The sequence below is a fragment of the Rhinopithecus roxellana genome, chromosome 8 (genome assembly GCF_007565055.1).
Source record: "Rhinopithecus roxellana isolate Shanxi Qingling chromosome 8, ASM756505v1, whole genome shotgun sequence".
NCBI lineage: Eukaryota > Metazoa > Chordata > Mammalia > Primates > Cercopithecidae > Rhinopithecus > Rhinopithecus roxellana.
This window is the reverse complement of record NC_044556.1, coordinates 6,872,513-6,892,626: the sequence shown is the minus strand read 5'-3', so window position 1 is coordinate 6,892,626 and position 20,114 is coordinate 6,872,513. Positions and strand designations below refer to the sequence as shown.

Here is a 20,114-nt window from a genome sequence, read left to right as displayed (position 1 = left end):
ACCTCAAGTGATCTGCCCACCTCAGCCTCCCACAGTGCTGGGATTACAGGCATGAGCCCAACTACCACTCAAGTTTCTGACCCCAAGCAGCCACTCCCTTGACTTCTGGCTACCATCTTGGCATCAGTTAAGTGCAGAATAATAACTTATTTTTGGGCTGTGTTATTACTCTTGTTAAAAATTAGTAGGCCAAGCACCTTAGGTTGAGAAGCCTGGGTACTACTGTCTCTGTTTTGTTTTGTTTTTGAGACGGAGTCTCGCTCTGTCACCCAGGCTGGAGTGCAATGGCACGATCTCGGCTCACTGCAACCTCTGCCTCCTGGGTTCAAGCGATTCTCCAGCCTCAGACTCCTGAGTAGCTGGGATTACAGGCGCGTGCCACCAGGCCCAGCTTATTTTTGTATTTTTAATAGAGACAGGGTTTCACCACGTTGGTCAGGCTGGTCTTGAACTCCTGGCCTTGTGATCCACCAGCCTTGGCCTCCCAAAGTGCTGGGATTACAGGTGTGAGCAACTGTGCCCGGCCTACTACTGTGTTTTACAGATGAACTTGAGGTTCTGAGGGATCAAGTCATTTGTCTGAAGACACACAGCCCAACTCTGCCTTTAACACTGACCAGGCAAGTGAGGGCAGGGGTGATGAGAATGGAGTGGTGCCTACAGCCCCACTCTTCTGGGGCCAGAGGATAGTTCTAAAGTCCCAGGCAAGGGGAGTTCCATCTTCCAGTCCCGCCTCCTGGTTGTCAGCTGTGCTGATAACGGCCCAAGTAGGAGTTCTGAGGCTCCAGCCTCTCAGGCCTCACTTGCCCCACCCATTCTGCTTGCAGACTTCCCAGCTAACTGGAACCTGTGTCTACAGAATGCTGTCCAGTTTCAACGAGTGGCTTTGGCAGCACAGGTTCTGGTTACCACCCAATGTCACATGGGCAGAGCTGGAAGATCGGGATGGCCGTGTCTACCCCCACCCCCAGGACATGCTGGCAGCGCTGCCCCTGGCACTGGTCCTCCTGGCCATGCGCCTCGCCTTTGAGAGGTGAGTGTCTGCCCTGCCGCAACCCATCGCCCCCGCGGTCACTCCAGTATGTGCTCGTGCCCTGTGTGCAATTTGCCATTGCAGCATGTCCCGAGTGGAAGCTGGCTTTGCACCAAAGTGCTTTTCCCAGCTCCAGCCTGCCCCCGGCCCCCACCACCCACAATTCTGGCCTCTGATTGCTGGTTTATAGGAACACTGCCCGCAGTTCAGGGCTGGGTGTGCCAACATCTTCATAAAACAGGGATGGGAGGCCGGGCACCGTGGCTCACGCCTGTAATCCCAACACTGAGAGGCTGAGGCGGGCAGATCACTTCAAGTCAGGAGTTCGAGACCAGCCTGGCCAACATGGTGAAACCCCATCTGTGCTAAAAATACAAAAATTAGCTGGGCGCACACCTGTAATCCCAACTCCTCAGGAGGCTGAGGCAGGAGAATCGCCTGAACCTGGGAGGCAGAGGTTGCAGTGAGCCAAGATCGTGCCACTGCACTCCAGCCTGGGCAACAGAGCAAGACTCCATCTTAAAAAAAAAAAAAAAAAAAAAAAAAAAAAAAAAAGGCAAATGTGAGCTGGGGGTGTTATCCCATCCCAAAGGCATCCCAGGGCCTCTGTGAAGGACAGTGGGGTGGGCAGAGGGTTTTCCAGTTTCAAATGCAGGGATTTTAGCCCTTTAAACAAAAAAATTGAATATAGGCCAGGCGTGGTAGCTGATGCCTGTAATGTCAGCAATTTGGGAGGCTGAGCGGGTGATCGCTTGAGTCCAGGAGTTCAAAACCAGACTGGGCAACATGGTGAAAACTTGTCTCTATTAAAAAAATACAGGCCGGGCGCGGTGGCTCAAGCCTGTAATCCCAGCACTTTGGGAGGCCGAGATGGGCGGATCACGAGGTCAGGAGATCGAGACCATCCTAACACGGTGAAACCCCATCTCTACTTTAAAAAAAAAAAAAACAACTAGCCGGGCGAGGTGGCAAGCACCTGTATTCCCAACTACTCGGGAGGCTGAGGCAGGAGAATGGTGTAAACCCGGGAAGCGGAGCTTACAGAGAGCTGAGATCCGGCCACTGCACTCCAGCCTGGGCAACAGAGCAAGACTCCGTCTCAAAAAAAAAAAAAAAAAAAAAATTAGGCTGGGTTCAGTGGCTCACATCTGTAATCCCAACACTTCGGGAGGCCGAAGCAGGCGGATCATGAGGTCAGGAGTTCGAGACCAGCCCGACCAGCATGGTGAAACCCCGTCTCTACTAAAAGTACAAAAAATTAGCTGGGTGTGGTGGTGCATGCCTGTAGTCCCAGCTACCCAGGAGGCTGAGGCAGGAGAATTGATTGAACCCAGGAGACAGAGGTTGCATTGAGCCAAGATCATTCATGCCACTGTACTCCAGCCTGGGTGACAAGAGCAAAACTCCATCTCAAAAAAAAAAAAAAAAAAAAAAAGCCTCAGCCCCACCAGTAGCTGGGACTACAGGCATGTGCCACCACGCCTGGCTAATTTTTGAGACAGAGCTCTTTCACCTTGGCTGGAGTGCTGTGACACGATCTCAGTTCACTGCAACCTCTGCCTCCCAGGTTCAAGCAATTCTCTGACCTCAGCCTCACAAGTAACTGGGATTACAGGCATGTGCCACCATACCTAATTTTTGTATTTTTAGTAGAAACGGGGTTTTGCCATGTTGGCCAGGCTGGTCTCAAACTCCTGACCTCAGGTGATCCGCCTGCCTTGGCCTCCTAAAGTGCTGGGATTACAGGCGAGTGACACCACAACCCAGCTAACTTTTGTATTTTTAGTAGAGATGAGGTCTCACCATGTTGCCCAGGCTGGTCTTGAACTCCTGAGTTCAAGTGATCCTCCCACCCTCCACCTCCAAAAGGAGACCCTGCCTCTTAAAAACAAAACCCAGAATCCTGAGTTCAAATTTCAGGTCTTTCGCCTGCTCACAGTGTCTCCTCGGGCATGTCTCTGACCCTCGGAGCCTCAGTTTACCCATTACGACAATGGGGGGACTAAGTTAGGGTTAGGTAAGCCAGTGTGTAACATGGACTTGGCTCCATGCTTCGCAGATAAGCACTCATTAAGTATCTGCCCTTTCTCTCTGCAACATGATTTAGTCTGCAATGAGTTCCCTGCTTGGCTGCTCTGAGCCTTTCCCCAAATGAGGGATGATGTTGGGCTGGATGGTGGATGTAAAATTCGGTCACCACCTGTGGTGTTGGCACGCCCTCTTGTGGGCAATATGTTGGTTGACCAGGGTCCCTGATCTCCAAGTCTTTACCCTGGAATGGGGGATGCTGGGAGGAGGGGCTTGAAGCGGGAACAGCCCCTGCCCCTGCCTGTGGGGAACCCCTAGCCTGGCGGGGTGTCAGGCCAGGACCCAGGCCACAGTGAGACAGGCAGTGAAGAGACTCCGATCCCTGGTTTGGGATTGAGCAAAGGTACCCGTGTACCCCAAGAGCTGGTCTGCACACCCTCACCCAGCAGACACATCACAGGTTCAAGTACCTTTTTTTTTTTTTTTTTTGAGATGGAGACTCTGCCTCCCAGGCTGGAGTAGAGTGACGCCATCCTGACTCACTGCAACCTCCACCTCCAGGTTCAAGCAATTCTCCTGCCTCAGCCTCCCATGTAGCTGGGATTACAGGCACACACCACCACACCCAGATGATTTTGTATTTTTAGTAAAGACAAGGTTTCACCGTATTGGTTAGACTGGTCTCGAACTTCTGACCTCACGTGAGCCAGCTGCCTTTATGTTTGGTCTAACGCAGCAACCGGGCTACCCCTCCAGGGCCCCAGGGGATGAGGCCAGGAATAAGTGGAAAATCAAGTCCTGTTTCACGAACCTTTCTGACTCTGGACCTCCAAACCCTCTGAGCAGATGGAGCAGACAGACCCCAAGTCTTACACACCCTGCCATGTGCCAGCTGTGCCCTCTGAGACTTGGTTTACCCACCGATAGCATGTCTGCCCCCGCACACAGGCAGTCACGTCTCTTCACCTGGGCCGATGGGCTCTGTCTCCCTTGCACCCAGATTCATCGGCCTGCCCCTGAGCCGGTGGCTGGGTGTGAGGGATCAGACCAGGAGGCAGGTGAAGCCCAATGCCACGCTGGAGAAACACTTCCTCACGGAAGGGCACAAGCCCAAGGAGGTGAGCGCCCCCCCCCCCCCCCCCGTGCCCTGCGACCGGCACTACTGCCCTGGGGGTGGGGCCTGGGGGTGGTGTGTGGCCCAGTTGTTGAGGCAGGAGAAGCCAAGGTGGCTTCAGGCACCCCCGCAATGCCCCCACTTTCCACTCTTCATCCCCGATTCCTTGGGAAATGAGGACCCGCCCCTCCAGCCTCCCTGGAAGGTGGAGCCCCGCCCCTCCAGCCTCCCTGGGAGATGGAGCCCCACCCCTCCAGCCTCCCTGGGAAATAAGGACCCACCCCCTCCCAGCCTCCCTGGGAGATGGAGCCCCGCCCCTCCCAGCCTCCCTGGGCCTCAGTGGGCATAGTTGCACAATGGACAGATTGTAGGACAGTGAAAGTAGTTGCATGCTCTCCTATTCTCGGGGAGGAATGGAAGGTCTGAGCTGGTAGGAGATGGAGTAACAGAAGCAGCTCTCTGACCCTCCTTCCATTCCCGTCTCTGGTGTGGCTGCCTGGTGGACAGGCTCTGCACTGTGGAGACGTGGATGCATCCTGAGTGGGGGGAATGGTGAAGACCACATGCCCTGGGGGCAACAGGGCGGTTTCCACAGAGCTAGAAGCCACGTGACTCCCCCTCTACTTGTCAATTTCTCTCTTCATGTAGGGCTTGGGGCTGGGGCAAGGTCTCAACTGCCTGCCTAGGTTGGAGGTGGGAACCCACCGTTCTGGAGGGACGCAGGGAAGCCTATCTGTGGGTAGAGGAGGATGCACACCAGCATCTCTCTTAATCCCATCCCCATCAGCGACCTGCCTGCCCTATGAACAGGATTTGCTTCTCTTAAGGCCCAAGTGTTCTGCAGGCCCCCCAGGCTGGGACCCCCAACACTGCCTCTCCATATAGACATGGTCACCTTGTAGGCAAGACGTGGGGCTGCAGTGAAGGAGAGGGCAGAGCCAAGTCCTGTCTGGGGACATGGGGGAAGCCACCACAGGGCCTCTGTGACCCTTGTCCCTATCACTCCCTCCCCAGCCCCAGCTGTCCCTCCTGGCTGCCCAGTGTGGCCTCACACTGCGGCAGACCCAACGATGGTTCCGGAGACGCCGGAAGCAGGATCGACCGCAGCTGACCAAGAAGTTCTGCGAGGCCAGGTAAACCCAGGCTGGGGCTTCTGGGGTGCAGGGCAGCAGGGGGGTGTCTCCTGTTTTCAAAGCTCCCTCCCTATCCGCAGCTGGAGGTTTCTTTTCTACCTGTCCTCCTTCGTGGGTGGTCTCTCGGTCCTGTACCACGTGAGTGTCCCCGAGTGTAGCTGACTGCTCACCTGCCCCGTCCTCCTGTCCCAGAAATGCCTCCTATGCCCCAGGCCTGGATCTGGTGGGAGGGTGTGTGTGGAGGGGTGCAGCCGAGGAGAGAGCGAGCTTGGCCAGGTGGTGGTGAATTCACGCAACAGGTACTTAGGGAGGATCTACCATGCACCAGAAGTTTAGGGTTCTGCAATGAATGAGCTCGCCAGTCAAGATTGAGGGGCAGGAAAAAGCAGGGCTGGGTGAAGGCAGCATTTACGAGACCCTGGAAAGAGTCCCAAAGAGGCCACAGACCCAGGGTGGGAAGCTGGATTCTCACCTCCGCACAGCCTGACACCTGTTTCCCTGCAGGAATCATGGCTGTGGGCCCCAGTAATGTGCTGGGACAATTACCCAAACCAGGTGAGTGGCAGTGTAGGTGTGCGAGCGAATGCTTGGAGGCCAGGGTGATGATCACAGTTGCTGCAGCCATGGACCTGGGACCTGAGCCCTGACACCATCATCATTCCCCACCGACTCCTACTCTGTGTCTTTGATTCCTCTGGGGAAGAGAGAGGGGCTAGGAAACTCCAAGCAGGTGCTTCCACCAAACCACTGCCCTTGATTACCTCCAGGGATGGGGAGCTCACTCATTGGGATTCAAGTATCCTGGTTTTGAGCAAAGGGAGTGGACCCTGAGCCATACCCCTGCCCGACTGGAGCCTTCGCTCCCCACAGCTAACCTTGTCCTGCCCTGCTGCAGACCCTGAAGCCATCCCTGTACTGGTGGTACCTCTTGGAGCTGGCTTTCTACCTCTCACTGCTAATCAGGCTGCCCTTTGATGTCAAGCGCAAGGTGAGGCCACACAAGAGTCTGGAAGACCCCGTCCCCGGACAGGGAGCTGGGGAGCTGGGGTGCTGGGTGGTAGGGCAGCCTCACAACCGTACCTTGAGAGCTCCCTGGTGCCTCTTGCAGGAGGTATAGAGGCCATGTGCCCAGCGGCCACACAAACCCCTTGAAAGGATGCACTTCTTGGGCCATAGGGTGGGGCACCTTCCAGCATCAAGCCTCATCCCCACCATGACCCACTGTCTCCTGCAGGATTTCAAGGAGCAAGTGATACATCACTTCGTGGTGGTCATCCTGATGACCTTCTCCTACAGCGCCAACCTGCTGCGCATCGGCTCTCTGGTGCTGCTGTTACACGATTCCACCGACTACCTGCTGGAGGTGGGCCTGGTCCCTGCCTGACCCTTCCCAGCTGCTGTACCCAGCCCTCCCAGGTGCCCCTAGAGATGAGGTCCCATTCCTCCCAACCTTCCTGGGAAATGGAGCCCACCCTCCTGGCCTCCTGGGGTAATAAGGCCCTGTCCCCTCTGTCTTCCAAGCTAAGGCCCCACCCCCTCTATCTTCCTGGGTGATGAAGCCCTACCCCTCCTAGCTTCCTTGGGCAGAGGCCCCCCCCCACCCCCGCTTCTCAGCTTCCTTGGGAGATGAGGTCCTGCCCCTTCTGTCTTCCTGGGAGATAAAGCCCCGCCCCTCTCAGCCTCCCTTCTTGGAGGATACAGCTACAGACATGTGCATACATGCATGTATTCACTTTTTTTTGACATGGAGTCTCGCGCTCTTGCCTAGGCTGGAATGCAGTGGCGCGATCTCTGCTCACTGCAACCCCTGCCTCCCAGGTTCAAGCGACTCTCCTGCCTCAGCTTCCCAAGGAGCTGGGATTACAGGTGCCCGCCCCCACACCCAGCTAATTTTTGTATGTTTAGTAGAGATGGAATTTCACCATGTTGGTCAGGCTGGTCTCGAACTCTTGACCTCAGGTGATCTGCCACCTCAGCCTCCCAAAGTGCTGGGATTACAGGCGTGAGCCACCGTGCCCGGCCTATATTCACACTCTTTACCTTTCCTGGAAATGTAGGTAGTTCCTGGAATCAAGGCCCCACCCCAACTCACCTGTTCCTATCTCATAGCACCCTCTCCTTGAGGCCAGGCCCCTGGTCCTGAGCCTATTTCTCCGTGCTGCCCTTCTCAGGCCTGTAAGATGGTCAACTACACGCAGTATCAGCAAGTGTGTGACGCTCTCTTCCTCATCTTCTCCTTGGTCTTCTTCTACACCCGACTGGTCCTCTTCCCCACCCAGTGAGTCAGCCCTCCCATGGGGGTCAGGGAGGTGGGAGGGCATGTCTGAGATTCCAGGACTGCCTCACCATTGGTACCCTGCCCTAAGGAGCTGGGGATCTCGGTTGGGAGAGTTCCAGGAGAAGGCACGCCAGGCACAGGGCACAGCATATGCAAAGGTGCAGAGGTGAGACAGAGAATTAGTAATTACTCAGCGTGCCTGGACCATGGAGTGGGAGGAGGGGTCAGGGTTGCCAGCGCACCAAAGTCTGCCCAGTAAATATTTATGGGGTCTCTTGAGTGTGCTGGGAACACAGCAGAGGCCACAGTTCAAAGATCCCTGCCCTCGTGAGCAGACACTTCATGGGTGGAGCGGATGGTAGAGGAGGCAGCCAGGTGAACTACACAGCATGCAAAGGAGAGATTTACTAACAAGAAAATAAAGTCGGGGGGCCGGACGTGGTAGCTCACACCTGTAATCCCAGCACTTTGGGAGGCTGAGGCGGGCAGATCACTTGAGGTCAGGAGTTCAAGACCAGCCTGGCCAACATGATGAAACCCTATCTCTACTAAAAATACAAAAATTAGCCAAACGTGATGGTGCATGCCTGTAATCCCAGCTACTCAGAAGGCTGAGGCAGGAGGATCACTTAAACCCAGGAGGCAGAGGCTACAGTGAATTGAGATTGCACCACTGCACTCTAGCCTGGGTGACAGAGGGAGACTTCGTCTTAAAAAAATAAAACTGGCCAGGTGTGATGACTCACACCTGTAATCCCAGCACTTTGGGAGTCCGAGGTGGCTGGATCACCTGAGGTCAGGAGTTCGAGACTACCCTGGCCACCATAGAGAAACCCCATCTCTACTAAAAACACATTAGTACAACACTAATTATTGGTTTTAGTTAATACTGGGCATGGTGGCAGGCACCTGTAATCCCAGCTACTCAGGAGGCTGAGGCAGGAGAATCACTTGAACCCAGGAGGTGGAGGTTGCAGTGAGCCGAGATCACACCACTGCACTCAAGCCTGGGTGACAGAGCAAGACTCCATCACTACATAAATAAATTTTTTTAAAAATGTCAGGAAGGGAGCAGGAAGTATGGGATGGGTGGGTAGTTGGAATTAGAGTGTCAGGGAATGCCTCGCTGGCAGCGTTTGTATAGAGAGGTGGGAGGAAGGTAAGGGACAGAACCACGTTGATCAGAGGGGAAGACTGTTCCAGTCAGAACAGCATGTGCAAATGCCCTGAGGCAAGACCATGCCTGGCATGTTACAGGAACGTCAGCAAGGAGGCCTGTGTGGATGGAGCAGAGTGGGTGAGGGCGAGGGCAGGGAGGGAATGGGGGTAGGCCGTGCAGGTCCTTGAGGGCTGTGGGGAAGACCTTGGCTTTGACCCCGAGGGAGATGGGAGTCACGGAAGTCATAAGCAGAGGAGGGATTCGATCTGACCTAGCTGTTCTGGATGCCCTCTAGCAGCTGCAGGGGAACCATCATGGGAAGTATGGGCAGGAGCGAGAGGACCCAGGATAGGCGAGATAAGTGAGCAGACTCAAGGGGATACCTCTGGGATCAGGAGATGGGAACAGTCACAGAAAGAACTGCTTGAGGCAGCAGGAGCTCAGCCCTGCTGGGTTTGAGGGGTCTGTGGCCTCAGAGAAGACATGGAGACGGCAGTGGGCATGCCAGTCCGGGCTTCTGGGGAAAGGTAATGTAGGAGTTGCCAGTGCATGGCTGGTATTTTCAGCCAGCAGCCTGGATAGCATCACCTAGGGACCAGGTGTGGACAGAGAGGCTCAGTCCTTGGGCTCCCTGATGTTTGCAGGTCGAGAGGAAGAACAGGGCCCATGGAGCATATGAGTCAGATCACATCCCTCCTCTGGCTACAACCCTCCATGGCTCCCATCTGTCTTGGGTTCAAGGCCTGAGTAGATTAGGCAGAAGTGACTGTGAGATGGGGAGATGGTGGGGTGGGGGGAGGGGCCCAGGGAGGAGGGAAGGCCGCTGGCAACCTGTTATACTGGTTGGTGGTGGTGCAGGGCTAAACACTGTGGAGTGAGGAAGGCAAGGTCGCTGGTAACCCTACAGCTGATTACAGGGTAGGAGAAACACAGCAGCTACAGCCAGTATTTTTTTTTTTTTTTTTTTTTTTTTTTTGAGATGGAGTCTGGCTCTGTCACCCAGACTGGAATGCAATGGCATGATCTTGGCTCACCACAACCTCTCCTCCTGGGTTCAAGCGATTCTCCTGCCTCAGCCTCCTGAGTAGCTGGAATTACAGGCAGGCACCACTACACTTGGCTAATTTTTGTTTTTGTTTTTTTTTTTGTTTTGTTTTGTTTTAGAGAGAGGGGTTTCACTATGTTGGCCAGGCTGGGCTCGAACTCCTGACCTGGTGATCCACCCACCTCCACCTGCAAAGTGCTGGGATTATAGGCATTAGCCACCGTACCCAGCCCAGCCAGCACTTTGAAGGAGTTCCAAAGAAAAAGAAGCCTACAGGGAAAAGAAAAAAGTTGGTACCCAGAGGGGCAGAGTAGAGTCAAGAGTGAGTTTTTTGGTTTCTCCTTTCTTGTGTGAAATAACAGTGGGGTTGGCACTAATGATAAAGAACCAGCAGGAAGGCCAGGTGCGGTGGCTCACACCTGTAATCCCAGCACTTTGGGAGGCTGAGGCGGACAGATCACTTGAGGTCAGGAGTTCGAGACCAGCCTGGCCAACATGGCAAAAACAACCTATTAAAAATACAAAAATTGGCCGGGCGCGGTGGCTCAAGCCTGTAATCCCAGCACTTTGGGAGGCCGAGACGGGCGGATCATAAGGTCAGGAGATCGAGACCATCCTGGCTAACATGTTGAAACCCCGTCTCTACTAAAAAAATACAAAAAACTAGCCGGGCGAGGTGGCGGGCGCCTGTAGTCCCAGCTACTCGGGAGGCTGAGACAGGAGAATGGCGTGAACCTGGGAGGCGGAGCTTGCAGTGAGCCAGGATCCGGCCACTACACTCCAGCCTGGGTGACAGAGCAAGACTCCGTCTCAAAAAAAAAAAAAAAAAAAAAAAAAAAAAAAAAAAAAAAAAAATTACCCGGGCGTGGTGGCAGGCGCCTATAATCCCAGCTATTTGAGAGGCTGAGGCAGGAGAATCGCTGGAACCCGGGAAGCGGAGGTTGCAGTGAGCTGGATCGCGCCACTGCACTCCAGCCTTGGGGGACAGAGTGAGACTCCGTCTCAAAAAAACAAAAGAACCAGAGCTGAGTTTGAGAAGAGAGGGTGTGGTGGGAGTTGGGCTCCAGGACAGTGTCCCAGGCAACAAGCAAGGAGGAGTTTGAGGGGAGGAGCGGTGCTGGGGAACATTCTTTCCTACTGGCTTGGGTCGCACAGTGAAAATGAAGCCCCGCCCCTCCCAGCCTCCCTGGGAGACAAAGCCCCGCCCCTGTCTGGCTACCTGGGAGATGAGGCCCCACCCTCTCTGCCTTCCTGGAGGTGAGGCCCCTCCCCTTTTATACTCCTTGGGAGATGAGTCCCCACCGTTTGCCTTCCTGGGACATGAAGCCCCTCCCCTCTGAGGTGAGTAGGCGGTCACCTGCTGATGAGGGGGAGGTGATGGGGGTCTGAGGACTAGAGAAGGTGTCAGAGTGCCACCCAGGAAAGCAGCTGGGATCATAAGTACCCGTTTGGGTGGGGTTCATGAATGGCCAGTCAGGGAGCTTATGTGTGTTCTGCTCATTTAGTACAAGCAAGTGACAGCAGGCCTAGCATACCCAGCTCAAGAGTGTAGGTATGGGTCGGGCGCGGTGGCTCATGCCTGTAATCCCAGCACTTTTTGGGAGGCCGAGACCGGCGGATCATGAGGTCAGGAGATCGAGACCATCCTGGCTAACACGGTGAAACTCCGTCTCTACTAAAAAAATACAAAAAACTGGCCGGGTGCGGTGGCTCAAGCCTGTAATTCCAGCACTTCGGGAGGCCAAGACGGGCGGATCACGAGGTCAGATCGAGACCATCCTGGCGAACACGGTGAAACCCTGTCTCTACTAAAAAATACAAAAAAAAACAACTAGCCAGGCGAGGTGGCGGGCGTCTGTAGTCCTAGCTACTCGGGAGGCTGAGGCAGGAGAATGGCGTGAACCCGGGAGGCAGAGCTTGCAGTGAGCTGAGATCCGGCCACTGCACTCCAGCCTGGGTGACAGAGCCAGACTCCGTCTCAAAAAAAAAAGAAAAAAGAAAAAAAGAAAATTAGTAAAAAGAATACAAAAAACTAGCTGGGCGCGATAGTCCCAGCTACTCGGGAGGCTGGGGCAGGAGAATGGCATGAACCCAGGAGGCAGAGCTTGCAGTGAGCCCAGATCGTGCCACTGCACTCCAACCAGGGCAACAGAGCAAGATTCCGTCTCAAAAAAAAGAAAAGAGTGTAGGTATGATGGGATGGGGGGCACTAGGGAGCCATAGAAGGTTATGGAGCAGGGAAGGCCATGCTAGTTAGAAATTCCTAGGACTAGGGGCTACAGCAGCTGGTCAAGCCCCGGCCTCCTCCTCTCCCTCCCACTGTAGGATCCTTTACACCACATACTACGAGTCCCTAGGCAACAGGGGCCCCTTCTTCGGCTACTACTTCTTCAACGGGCTTCTGATGTTGCTGCAGCTACTGCACGTGTTCTGGTCTTGCCTCATTCTGCGCATGCTCCGTAGCTTCATAAAGAAGGGTCAGGTATGGCTGGACCTCCCCGGGGGCCCCAGCCCCAAGCTCCTCCTACCTGCTTGCTCCGAGCTCCATCCCTCTCTCTGTTCCCCAGATGGAGAAGGACATTCGTAGTGATGTGGAAGAATCAGACTCCAGTGAGGAGGAGGCGGCGGCCCAGGAACCTCTGCAGCTAAAGAACGGGGCAGCTCGAGGGCTGAGGCCAGCCCCCACTGATGGCCCTCGGAGCCGGGTGGCCGCGCGTCTAACCAGGCACACAACGGCCACATAGCCAGGCAGGGCTGGCCATAAAGGGCTGCCCCCAACGCCTTGGATATTTCTGGGGTGACTGGACTGGCGGCCCTGGGCCACCTTTCCGGAGACAGGGAGAGCCCCACCCGGGGTGGGCGGGGAGGGTTGATGATCTGTCTCCAGCCCCTTCCTTCTGCCCACCCGCCCTTCTTCCCTCTGGGCAAATGGACAGAGCCGAGAGCCAGCAGCTGGATGTTGTGCCTGGCCAGAGACACCTCCAGGCTGTAGCCTGGGGACTAGGGGGAGCCCCAGCCTGAAAAGGGTCCGATTAAAACATAAACAGAGCCAAATTTTCTGCCTGAGAACTTGGGTCCCTATCAAAGCTCCTTCTTCATCCCCCGAGACTCCCGAGGGAGCCAGGCCTCTATACTTACATACCCCACTGACGGGATACTCACTGCCACCCAAGGATGCAGGGCTCCAGGGGCCCCAGATAGGAACAGAGCCCAGAGACCACCCACTCCCCATGCTGTTCCCAGATAAGCCCCTGACTCGCCAGCCAGTGACTCAAACAAGCCCCTCCCTCCACCCTTAGGGTACCCTTGGGTCAGTCTCTCAAAGACTTACAGACTAGCTCTGAAAGGTCACGTCCGTTGCCCAAGCTCACACGGAGGTCGCGGACCAGGCCTGTCTCCGAAGTCCTTAAGTCCAGTAGATTTCCCATCTTCGTGGTCCCTGAAGCCTCCCTTGGGATAGTGGAGGGAGTGGGGTAAAATCCCACAGCTTCCCAAGGGTTAGCCTTGGGGAGGTCACCGTCTCTTCAAGAGCTCCAAAAATAAAGAAACGGAGACGAGGCCAGGCCTAGTGGCTCACACCTGGAATCCCATCACTTTGGGAGGCTGAGGCAGGCAGATCACTTGAGGTCAGGAGTTCAAGACCAGCCTGGGCAACATGCTAAAACCTCATCTCTACTAAAAATACAAAAACTAGCTGGGCAGGGTGATGCACACCTGTAATCGCAATTACCTGGGAGGCTGAGGCAGGAGAATCGCTTGAACCCAGGAGGTAGAGGTTGCAGTGAGCCAAGATCGCGCCACTGCACTCCAGCCTGGTCAACAGGGCAACACTCCATCTCAAAACAAAACAAAAGCTGGGTGTGGTGACTCACACCTGTAATCCCAGCACTTTGGGAGGCTGAGGCAGGTGGATCACGAGGTCACGAGATCGAGACCATCCTAACACAGTAAAACCCCATCTCTACTAAAATACAAAAAAGTAGCTGGGCATGGTGGCAGGCGCCTGTAGTCCCAGCTACTCAGGAGGCCGAGGCAGGAGAATGGCGTGAACCCAGGAGGTGGAGCTTGCAGTGAACCAAGATCTCTACGCAACTGCACTCCAGCCTGGGCAACAGAGCGAAACTCCGTCTCAAAACAAGCAAACAAAAAAAAAGCGAACAACAAAGTATTGGGGAGAATGTGGGGGGTCAATCATCTCACATACATTATCGGAGGAGTATAAATTGTTACCAACACTGGAAAACCGTTCCGCGCTGTGTACAATAGATCTTTTATAAAGCTCAATAACAACCCAAATGAAATAATGTATAGGCATGAATACCTAGCTCGTAGAACTATAATAAAATAAAAACACAAAGTTCAAATTAGTAAATTGCCCTTGATCTGGGAAGGTAAGGGGGTAGGATTCAGATAGATATCAATTACTATCACTGTTGTAGTTTTTGAAGTAAAGTTTTTTTTTGTTTGTTTTTTGAGACGGAGTCTGTCACCCAGGCTGGAATGTATTGGTGCCATCTTGGCTCGCTGCAACCTCTGTCTCCCAGATTCAAGTGATTCTCCTGCCTCAGCCTCCTGAGTAGCTGGGACTACAGGTCCAATGCCACCATGCCCAGCTAGAGAGGTGGTTCCTGTCATGTTGGTTGGTCAGGCTGGTCTCGAACTCCTGACCTCAGGTGATCCACCTGCCTCAGGCTCCCAAAGTGCTGGGATTACAGGCATGAGAGAGGTGAAGTTTTTGAAGTGAAGTGACACACTCATTATTAAATACAATTTTTAAAGGAATATGACAAGCTACAAAATGAAAATATTTGTATATGATATATATCTGAAGAGGTTCTAGAATCCAGGATATATATATATATGTCTTACAACTCAACAACAAAAATCCTAATTTAAAAAATGGGTGGCCAGGCATAGTAGCTCATGCCTGTAATCCTAGCACTTTGGAGGCCAAGGTGGGCAGGTCACCTGAGGTCAGGAGTGTGAGACCAGCCTGGCCAACATGGCGAAACCCCATCTCTACTAAAAATACAAAAAGTAGCCAGCGTGGTAGGGGCCGCCTGTAATCCCAGCTACTCGGGAGGCTGAGGTGGGAGAATCACGTGAACCTGGGAGACAGAGGTTGCAATAAATCAAGATCATGTGGCCGGGCGCGGTGGCTCATGCCTGTAATCCCAGCACTTTGGGAGGCCGAGGCGGGCGGATCACAAGGTCAGGAGATCGAGATCATCCTGGCTAACACGGTGAAACCCTGTCTCTACTAAAAATAGAAAAATTAGCTGGGCATGGTGGCAGGCACCTGTAGTCCCAGCTACTCGAGAGGCTGAGGCAGGAGAATGGCATGAATCCGGGAGGCGGAGCTTGCAGTGAGCCAAGATCGCGCCACTGCACTCCAGCCTGGGTGACAGAGCCAGACTCTGTCTCAAAAAAAAAAAAAAAAAAAATCAAGATCATGCCATTGCACTCCAGCCTAGGCAGAAGAGCCAGACTCCGGCCGGGCGCAGTGGCTCAAGCCTGTAATCCCAGCGCTTTGGGAGGCTGAGACGGGTGGATCACGAGGTCAGAAGATCGAGACCATCCTGGCTAACATGGTGAAACCCCGTCTCTACTAAAAAAATACAAAAAATTAGCCGGGTGAGGTGGCGGGCGCCTGTAGTCCCAGCTACTCGGGAGGCTGAGGCAGGAGAATGGCGTAAACCCGGGAGGCGGAGCTTGCAGTGAGCTGAGATCCGGCCACTGCACTCCAGCCCGGGCGACAGAGCGAGACTCCGTCTCAAAAAAAAAAAAAAAAAAAAAAAAAAAAAAAAAAAAAAAAAAGAAGAGCCAGACTCCATCTCAAAAAAAAAAAAAAAAATGGGCAAAGAGACCAGGTGTGGTGGCTCACCCCTGTAATCCCAGCACTTTGGGGGCTTAGGCAAGAGGATCAATTGAGTCCAGGAATTCAAGACCAGCCTGGGAAATATAGCAAGACTCCTGTCTCCACAAGAAAAAAACAAAGACAAAGGACTTGAATAGAAATTTCTTGGTTGAGTGTGGTGGCTCACACTTATAATCCCAGCACTTTGGGAGGCCGAGGTGGGTGGATCACGACATTAGGGGTTTGAGGCCAACATGGTGAAACCCCATCTCTACTAAAAATACAAAAACTAGCCCAGCATAGTGGCATGTGCCTGTAATCCCAGCTACTCGGAAGGCTCAGGCAGAAGAATTGCTTGAACCCGGGAGGCAGAGGTTGCAGTGAGCCGAGATCCCACCACTGCACTTCAGCCTGGGCAACAAGAGCAAGACTCCGTCTAAAAAAGAAAAAGAAAAAAAATTCCCAAAAAGAAATGGCCAAAAAGCACATGAAAAGATATTCAACATCATTAGTTGTTAGGAAAATGCAAATCAAAACCACTTTACATCCACAAGAGTGGGTATAATAAAAGAAGTGTTGACCAGCTGCGGTGGCTCATGCCTATAATCCCAGAACTTTGGGAGGCCGAGGTGGGTGGATCACCTGAGGTAGTGAGTTTGAGACCAGCCTGACCAACATGGAGACACCCAATCTCTCCTAAAAATACAAAAATTAGCCGGGCATGGTGGTGCATGCCTGTAATCCCAGGTACTCAGGAGACTGAGGCAGGCGAATCGCTTGAACCTGGGAGGCAGAGGTTGCAGTGAGCCAAGATCACACCACTGCACTCCAGCCTGGGTAACAAGAGCGAAACTCTGTCTCAAAAAATAAAAGTAAGTGTTGACAAGAATGTGGAAAAAAATGAAACAACTGTGTTCATTGCTGGTGGAAATGTAAAATAGTCACTGTGGAAAATCGTTTGGTGGTTCCTCAAGAAGTTAAACAGAATTACTATATGATCCAGCAATTCCACTCCTAGGAATAGACCCAAAAGAAATGGAAGCAAATACTCAAATATTTACACATGAATGTTCATAGCAGCACTAGTCACAATAAAGGTAGAAACAACTTGTGACAATGGTTCACTGCTATAGTCCCAACACTTTGGGAGGTCGAAGCGGGAGGAGTGCTTGAGCCCAGGAGTTCGAGACCAGCCTGGACAACATAGTGAGACATGGTCTCTGCAAAATATAGAAAAATCAGCAGGGTGTGGTGGCATGCACGTATACTCCCAGCTACTCAGGAAGCTGAGTGGGAGGATTACCTGAGCCCAGGAGTACAATACTGTTGTGGGCTATGATCATGCCACTGTACTCCAGCCTGAGCAACAGAGTGAGACCCTCTCTGGAAAAACAAAAACAAAAAAAAAATGCCATAGAAACATCCCATATGTCCAATAACAGATTGTATAAACAAATTGTCCATCCATACAGTGGAATGCTACGCAGCCATGAAAAATATAGCACTGACAAATGCTAAATGTTAATGAACCCTGAAAGCATTATGCTCAGTGTAAGAAGCCAGACAAAAAGTTCACACATTTTATGATTCCACCTATATGAAATATCCAGAAGAGGTAAACCTATAAAAATGCATATTTATACTTGCTGGGGGCTGCAGGGTGAAGGCACAGGAAGAAACTGTTTAATGGGTACAGAGTTTTATTCTGCAATGGTGAAAATGTTTTGGAACTAAAGTCATGGTTGTACAACATTGCAAATGCACTAAATGCCACTAAACTGTTCAGTTTAAAATGATTCATGTGCTATGTAAATTTCATCTTAATAAATGCATGAAGAAAGGGATTTGTGTAAATCAACTATACTGTCTCATGAAGCAAGGATTATAATTATTCCATTTACCTGGTGTTTCCCTACCCAATCAGTCCCCCCAAAAAACAAACAACAAAAACCTCATGGGTTGAAAGAGAGCCCATAACGAAGATTAGAAAATACACTGTTAGGCCGGGCGTGGTGGCTCAAGCCTGTAATCCCAGCACTTTGGGAGGCCGAGACGGGCAAATCACGAGGTCAGGAGATCGAGACCATCCTGGCTAACACGGTGAAACCCCATCTCTACTAAAAATACCAAAAACTAGCCGGGCGAGGTGGCGGGCGCCTGTAGTCCCAGCTACTCAGGAGGCTGAGGCAGGAGAATGGCGTAAACCCGGGAGGCGGAGCTTGCAGTGAGCTGAGATCCGGCCACTGCACTCCAGCCCAGGTGACAGAGCAAGACTCCATCTCAAAAAAAAAAAAAAGAAAAGAAAATACACTGTTATAGATGAATAGCAAAGGCCGGGCGCGGTGGCTCACGCCTGTAATCCCAACACTTTGGGAGGCCGAGGTGTGTGGATCATGAGGTCAGGAGATCAAGACCATCCTGGCCAACATGATAAAATCCCATCTCTACTAAAAATACAAAAATTAGCTGGGTGTGGTGGCACATGCCTGTAATCCCAGCTACTCAGGAAGCTGAGGCATGAGAATCACTCGAACCCAGGAGATGAAGGTGGCAGTGAGCCGAGATCGTGCCACTGCACTCCAGCCTGGCAACAGAGCAAGACTCTGTCTCAAAAAAAAAAAAAAAAAAAAATAGATGAATAGCAAAAGTATTACATGTCAATGCTTGTGAAGTGTAGCTTAAGCAAACCTTTGATGGAAATTTGTAGCCTTATAGGCTTATATTAGAAAAGAGAAAAAAAAAAGCAGCCAGGCACGGTGGCTCACGGCTGTAATCCCAGCACTTTGGGAGGCCAAAAGGGGTAGATCATGAGGTCAGGAGTTTGAGACTAGCCTGGCCATCATGGTAAAATGCCATCTCTACTAAAGATACCAAAAAAAAAAAAAAAAATTAGCCAGCAGTGGTGGCAGGCGCCTGTAATCCCAGCTACTCAGGAGGCTGAGGCAGGAGAATCGCATGAACCCAGGAGGCGGAGGTTGCAGTAAGCCGAGATCATGCCATTGCACTCCAGCCTGAGCAATAGGGCGAGAAAAGAAAGAGAAAGAGAGGAAGGGAGGAAGGGAGGGAGGAAGGGAGGGAGGGAGGGAGGAAGGGAGGGAGGAAGGGAGGGAGGAAGGGAGGGAGGGAGGGAGGGAGGGAGGGAGGGAGGGAGGAAAGAAGGGAGGAAAAGAAGGGAAAGAAGGAAAAGAAGAGGGAAAGAAGGGGAGGAAAGAAGGGAGGAAAAGGAAAGGGAGGAAAGAAGGGAGGAAAGAAGGGAGGAAAGAAGGGAGGAAAGAAGGGAGGAAAGAAGGGAGGAAAGAAGGGAGGAAAGAAGGGAGGAAAGAAGGGAGGAAAGAAGGGAGGAAAGAAGGGAGGAAAGAAGGGAGGAAAGAAGGGAGGAAAGAAGGGAGGAAAGGAAAGAAGGAAAAAAGAAGGAAAGAAAGAAAGAAAAAGCTCAAAAATAATTAAGCATTTAAGAAAGTTTTAAAGAACAGTAAAATAAGCTCAGTAAAAGAAAAAACACAGAATAAGTGTGAAAATTAGAAAGGATCATCAAACCTAGAAGTTAGTTATTTGAATGACTAATAGACAAATACCTGGCAAGATTAATAAATAAAAGAAGTCATAGGAAAAAAAAAAAGACAGGCCAGGTATGGTGGCTCATACCTGTAATCCCAGTACTTTTGGAGACCAAGACAGAGGATCACTTGAGCCCAGGAGTTCAAGATCAGCCTGGCAACAAGGCAAGACCCCCATCTCTACACAAAATTTAAAAATTAGGCATGGTGGTATGTGCCTGTAGTCCCAGCTACTCCGGAGGTCAAGGCAGGAGGATCACTTGAACCAGGAGTTCAAGGCTGCAGTGAGCCGTGATCTTGCCACTGCACTCCAACCTGAGCAATAGTGGAAGGCCCCAACACTAAAAAACAAAAATAAAGCATCATACATGTTAAATGTTACATTTAATGTCAAATATGTTGAGCACATAACCCTTAAGGTAAGAAATAAGACAATAGCTGCTATGGCCACCCTTATTCAAAATTATTCTGGGAGTTCTAGATAACACAATAAAACAAGCAAAAAAAGATATAAATATTAGAACGAGAATAAAACTGTCCATTATTTGTCTATGACATATCTATATAAAAAGCCCAAGATGTAGAAGGCTCCACCACCCATCCCTCCAACAAGGACACCAATTTAACAACTACACACAAAAAAGCACTTTCCCAAGAACCAAAAATCCCAGCTGGGCGCAGTGGCTCACGCCTGTAGTCCCAGCTACTCAAGAGGCTGAGGCAGAAGAATCACTTGGAACCTGGGAGGCAGAGGTTGCAGTGAGCTGAGATTGCGCCACTGCACTGCAGCCTGGGCGACAGAGCGAGACTCTGTCTCCAAAAAAATAAAATAAACCAAAAATCAGTTGAGCACTCCCAGTACCCAGTTTTAACTTTACATCGCTGAAAGATGCACTGAAGAGGTAGAAAA

At 52.0% G+C, this 20,114-nt stretch overlaps 1 protein-coding gene across 8 annotated transcripts in view; it reads left to right on the top strand.

Annotated features, from left to right (window-relative positions):
• The window catches only part of CERS4 (ceramide synthase 4), a 51,843-nt gene extending 38,999 nt beyond the window's left edge, over window positions 1-12,844 (top strand). For 3 of the 8 annotated variants that reach the window (XM_030936893.1, XM_030936892.1, XM_030936896.1), the window contains exons 2-11: window positions 828-1,033; window positions 4,062-4,179; window positions 5,190-5,308; window positions 5,389-5,446; window positions 5,813-5,863; window positions 6,204-6,296; window positions 6,543-6,671; window positions 7,480-7,586; window positions 12,116-12,272; window positions 12,358-12,844. In XM_030936893.1, coding sequence (XP_030792753.1) covers window positions 861-1,033; window positions 4,062-4,179; window positions 5,190-5,308; window positions 5,389-5,446; window positions 5,813-5,863; window positions 6,204-6,296; window positions 6,543-6,671; window positions 7,480-7,586; window positions 12,116-12,272; window positions 12,358-12,534 — 1,182 coding nt within the window. In that variant the 5' untranslated portion in view covers window positions 828-860 and the 3' untranslated portion in view covers window positions 12,535-12,844. Of the gene's footprint in view, window positions 1-544; window positions 621-827; window positions 1,034-4,061; window positions 4,180-5,189; window positions 5,309-5,388; window positions 5,447-5,812; window positions 5,864-6,203; window positions 6,297-6,542; window positions 6,672-7,479; window positions 7,587-12,115; window positions 12,273-12,357 lie in introns of all 8 variants that reach the window. The other 5 variants (XM_030936894.1, XM_030936895.1, XM_030936897.1 and 2 more) reach the window with 3 other exon arrangements.
• Window positions 12,845-20,114: the final 7,270 nt, after the last annotated feature.